At 39.0% G+C, this 3,858-nt stretch overlaps 1 protein-coding gene across 5 annotated transcripts in view; it reads left to right on the forward strand.

Moving 5' to 3' along the window:
• Window positions 1-940: 940 nt before the first annotated feature.
• Window positions 941-3,858, forward strand: part of LOC107570000 (protein FAM131B-like) — a 55,963-nt gene continuing 53,045 nt past the window's right edge. For all 5 annotated transcript variants that reach the window (XM_016256189.1, XM_016256190.1, XM_016256191.1 and 2 more), the window contains exon 1: window positions 941-1,037. In XM_016256189.1, the coding sequence (XP_016111675.1) occupies window positions 1,010-1,037 (28 nt within the window). In that variant the 5' untranslated portion in view covers window positions 941-1,009. The remainder of the gene's footprint in view (window positions 1,038-3,858) is intronic.

Below are 3,858 nucleotides of genomic sequence, written 5' to 3' on the forward strand. Positions count from 1 at the left end.
TTTATACCCATTCTGCATAATTGAGCTTATGACAAATACATAGAGAAACAGCCCTGTGCATGTATTATACATGAGAAAGAGAGAGAAGCAAAGATAAAGACATAACCTCATAGTAATTAAACGAATATGCAGGTCAGGATGGAAAGAAGGAAAGAAAAAAGCAGAGTGATAGAGATAGAGTTGGTGGCAGTGATCTCCAGATAACAAAGCCACTCCTCCTGTGTGTGTTTTTGCCACCAAGACAGAGGGAGGGACCAGAATGAACAGAATGACAGGAGAGAGAGAGAGAGAGAGAGAGAGAGAGAGAGAGAGAGAAAGAGAGAGAGAGCGCTTTCGAATTTTGAGAGCCTCACATGAATATCATGTGGCTATATCGCATGATTTTACAGTATTGCGGTAATGAGTGTTTGTGCGAGTCGGGATCAGTGGTCAGGGCAAAAAGAGAGAGAGAGAGAGGCATCTGTACTGCATTGTGGGAGCTGTTTGAGCCCTCTAGTGATACAAGGCGAATGAATCCCAGCCAGACAGCAGTGCACAGTTGCGGCAATAACAATGAATCCTGTATGACACACACACACGTAAATGCACACAAACAAACAAAAAATAAACTTTTTGTATTTCCAGTTCTCTGTGAGATTAGGATTTTGAGCTATTATCTACTACAAATAAACCTAAATAAAATGATTACGCATTTGTAACCCTAATGAAGTGCATAAAATGAATATTATACCTATAATTTGTGATTATAACTACATCAGTGTCATAATAAGTGCTCATTTCTGACACACTGACTCACAGGCTAAGAAAGACACCCTGACTGCACAGAGAGAGAGCGAGAGAGAATGAGAGGGGGAGAACGAGAGAGAGAGAAAGAGAGGGAGGGAGGGAGGGAGCAGCATGAGTGGAGAGAATCAGCAGTCAGAAAAGAGAAAGCAGAGAGAGGAGGAGAGAATGTATGGTGAAAGGCTTGCGCTTCCTTGCTTCTATCCAGGGCCTTTGTGAATAAACCATGGGATGTATTGGCTCTCGAACCCTGAGTAAGACCCTCTTCTTTTCTTCTACTTTCTGGCAGGGTGCACGTGAGTGGGTGTATTAAGTGAGAGGGGTAATTACAGTGCCGGGAAGGGGGTTGCTGGAGTGTGGTTGGCGATCGTTTGGGATGTGTAAAACGAATTTGGCTGGTGGAAGGATATGTTGAGTTAAACGTCTGAGCTGTCATATTGTGTGTTCACTGCCGTGTGCAGGCATGCGTGTGTGTGCGTTTGTGGGTGTGTAGATTCCAACCCACATCTCTTGATTTATGCTACTGCATGGTGTCTGTGTGTGGGAGGCAGAGATGATGGAGCGATGAAATGCAGTGATAGAGCTTATTCACGGCATTTACGGAGGGCGAGAATTTCTATTGTTGGAGATGCTCTTGTGGTATCGTGTTGCACATTGAAATCGGCTGGAAAGTGAGAGGGAGGGATAGCAAACATGCTGAATTTCATTGCAGTGAGAGGGAGATGGAGAGAGGGATGGAGGGAGGGTGATACATGCAGGAGAACTGAGGGAAATGTGTGTGACAGAGTGGAGGGAATCAGGTTGGGACCATCCTGAATCCGAAACACACTTGACGAATAAGTCCAAATAATAAGTCCTAGCTGGATCGGTGGCACATTAATGAAAGAGCTCACTCAGAAATTAAAATTCTGTCATCATTTACTCACCCTCATGTCGCTCCGCAACATAAAATAATATATTTTGAGAAATGCCTCAGTGTTTTGTTTGGGTCCATCCATTGGAAGTCAATTGTAAAGTGTTTGGTTGCCAGCATTCTTCAAAATATCCTCTTTAGTGTTCTTCAGAAGAAAGAAAGTCAGGAATGGCATGAGGGTGAGTAAATAAAGACAGGTTCTATTTTGGGGTGAACTATCCCTTTAAATGCACCTTAAAGTGAAACGTAATCTGATTTAGAAAGAAATTAGGTATTTTAAAAATACTATAGGGCATTTCAGAAAAGATTGGTTGGTAAATGTAGGCTTGACATTAATAGAATCGTTTTTAAAAGGTCTGTGGTATCAGTTTCTGTATTTTATTGGTCTGTCTGTCCTATTTTGTTGACCAAGAAATATGATCTAATATTCTTTGACCTCAACTTTAATTCTTGTAATGTACTAATTTCCATCCATCCATCAATTTATTTATTTATTTTAGTTAGTTAGTTTTCATGTTTTTTATTGTGTTCATATTTTTTTCTATTCCTTTTAAGGAAAAATTACAAAATGTAATATGTACAAGTTTTGGAAGATACTCATATCTATGTTTTTTTTTTATATTAATGAACTGAATATTAATAATATTGTATAATATTTAATTTATAATACTTAAGAATGTTGTATCATATGAATAATACTGTATAATATTAATTAATTATTAATTATAGTGATGAATGGAATCCAGTAAAATATAATTTAAAAGTAACATTTAGGTGTTACTTTTTACACCTAATCCATTTTTAGGTGTTGATGGAGAGGTACTTGAGCCTTATGAATGAAGCTATGGTTGGGAAACACTGTTCTACACACTGTCCTGCATTTTGACATAGTTTGAGTTTCAGATGCATTGTATCCTGAGAAGTGGTGCAGAACAAGCTGACTTTGGCCCAGAACAGTCACGCACATCAACATCAGCACTAAAGTACATTAAACATCAGATGTAGAAACTGTGTCAAACTTCTCTTGCTGGGCCACCTGCCGCACATCCACACAGAGAGGAGGAAAGAGAGCGAGAGAGAGGCAGGGGGAGGAACGGAAGAGAGGAGGGAGGAAAAGGGAGGAGGGTTTGATAAATAGTGTTTATAACACAACGCAGCACTAAAATGGAGGTCAACACGCTGTGTGGGATCAGTATATATTCTGTTTTGAGGTACATAATCAAGCACCGGAATCAATTCAGCCGAACTACTTATAACATACTGTGAACCTCATTTGAATATGTGGTTCTGTACTATGAGATTAAAATGCTATTTCCATAAATGTGTGTCTGTCCTTCTGATGGGTCATCTGATGTGTCATCTGTTTTTATTTGCATGGTTTTTTTTTTATAAATGCTGCAGGGGAGGCTTCTTCATTTAATTTTGCTCAGAATCATACAGAATCTAACAACAAATCAGTGATCATTAAAATTATAAAAACCTTTTAGAAAATGCACACAAAGTTATGTCAAAATGCCCCTCCTGGTGAGTACTCATTTAAGCACAGTCGGTTATGTTTTAAATGAATGAAAACAGTAGGGACAAAAATGGATGTGCATATTGGACCCATGCATTCTGTCTTATCAGAATCAGAAAGGGTATGTTTGCACATACAAGGAATTTGTTATAGTGTCACAAGCATCCGGTACATGGAGACAACAACAACACACTGATAATAAAAATAAGATGTGACTAAAATACACATGCATAAATATAAACCACAAAAAAAGAATACATTGTATGTACAGGTGTGCTATAGATAGAATAGAATAAAATAAAATAAAGTTGTAGGGATGTACTAGGGTTTAGGGTGATAAATAAGTATAAGGTTATTGCACATACTTTAATTGCACAATGGGAGAACATTAACTGTTCATGAGGTAGATTGCCTGGGGAAAGAAACTGTTCTTGTGCCTGGCTGTCCTTGTATTCGGTGCTCTGTAACGCCGACCAGATTGCAAAAGTTAAAAAAGGAGATGGCTTGGATGTGATGGATCCAGAGTGATTTTCTGAGCCCTTTTCCTCGCTCTGAATGTATACAGTTCTTGGAGGGTAGGCAGGGGGGTACCAATAATCCTTTCAGCAGTCTGAACCGTTCTCTGTAGTCTTCTGATGTCTGATTT

This window comes from Sinocyclocheilus grahami, unplaced genomic scaffold, assembly GCF_001515645.1.
Source record: "Sinocyclocheilus grahami isolate Dianchi unplaced genomic scaffold, SAMN03320097.WGS_v1.1 scaffold1401.1, whole genome shotgun sequence".
NCBI classification, from domain to species: domain Eukaryota; kingdom Metazoa; phylum Chordata; class Actinopteri; order Cypriniformes; family Cyprinidae; genus Sinocyclocheilus; species Sinocyclocheilus grahami.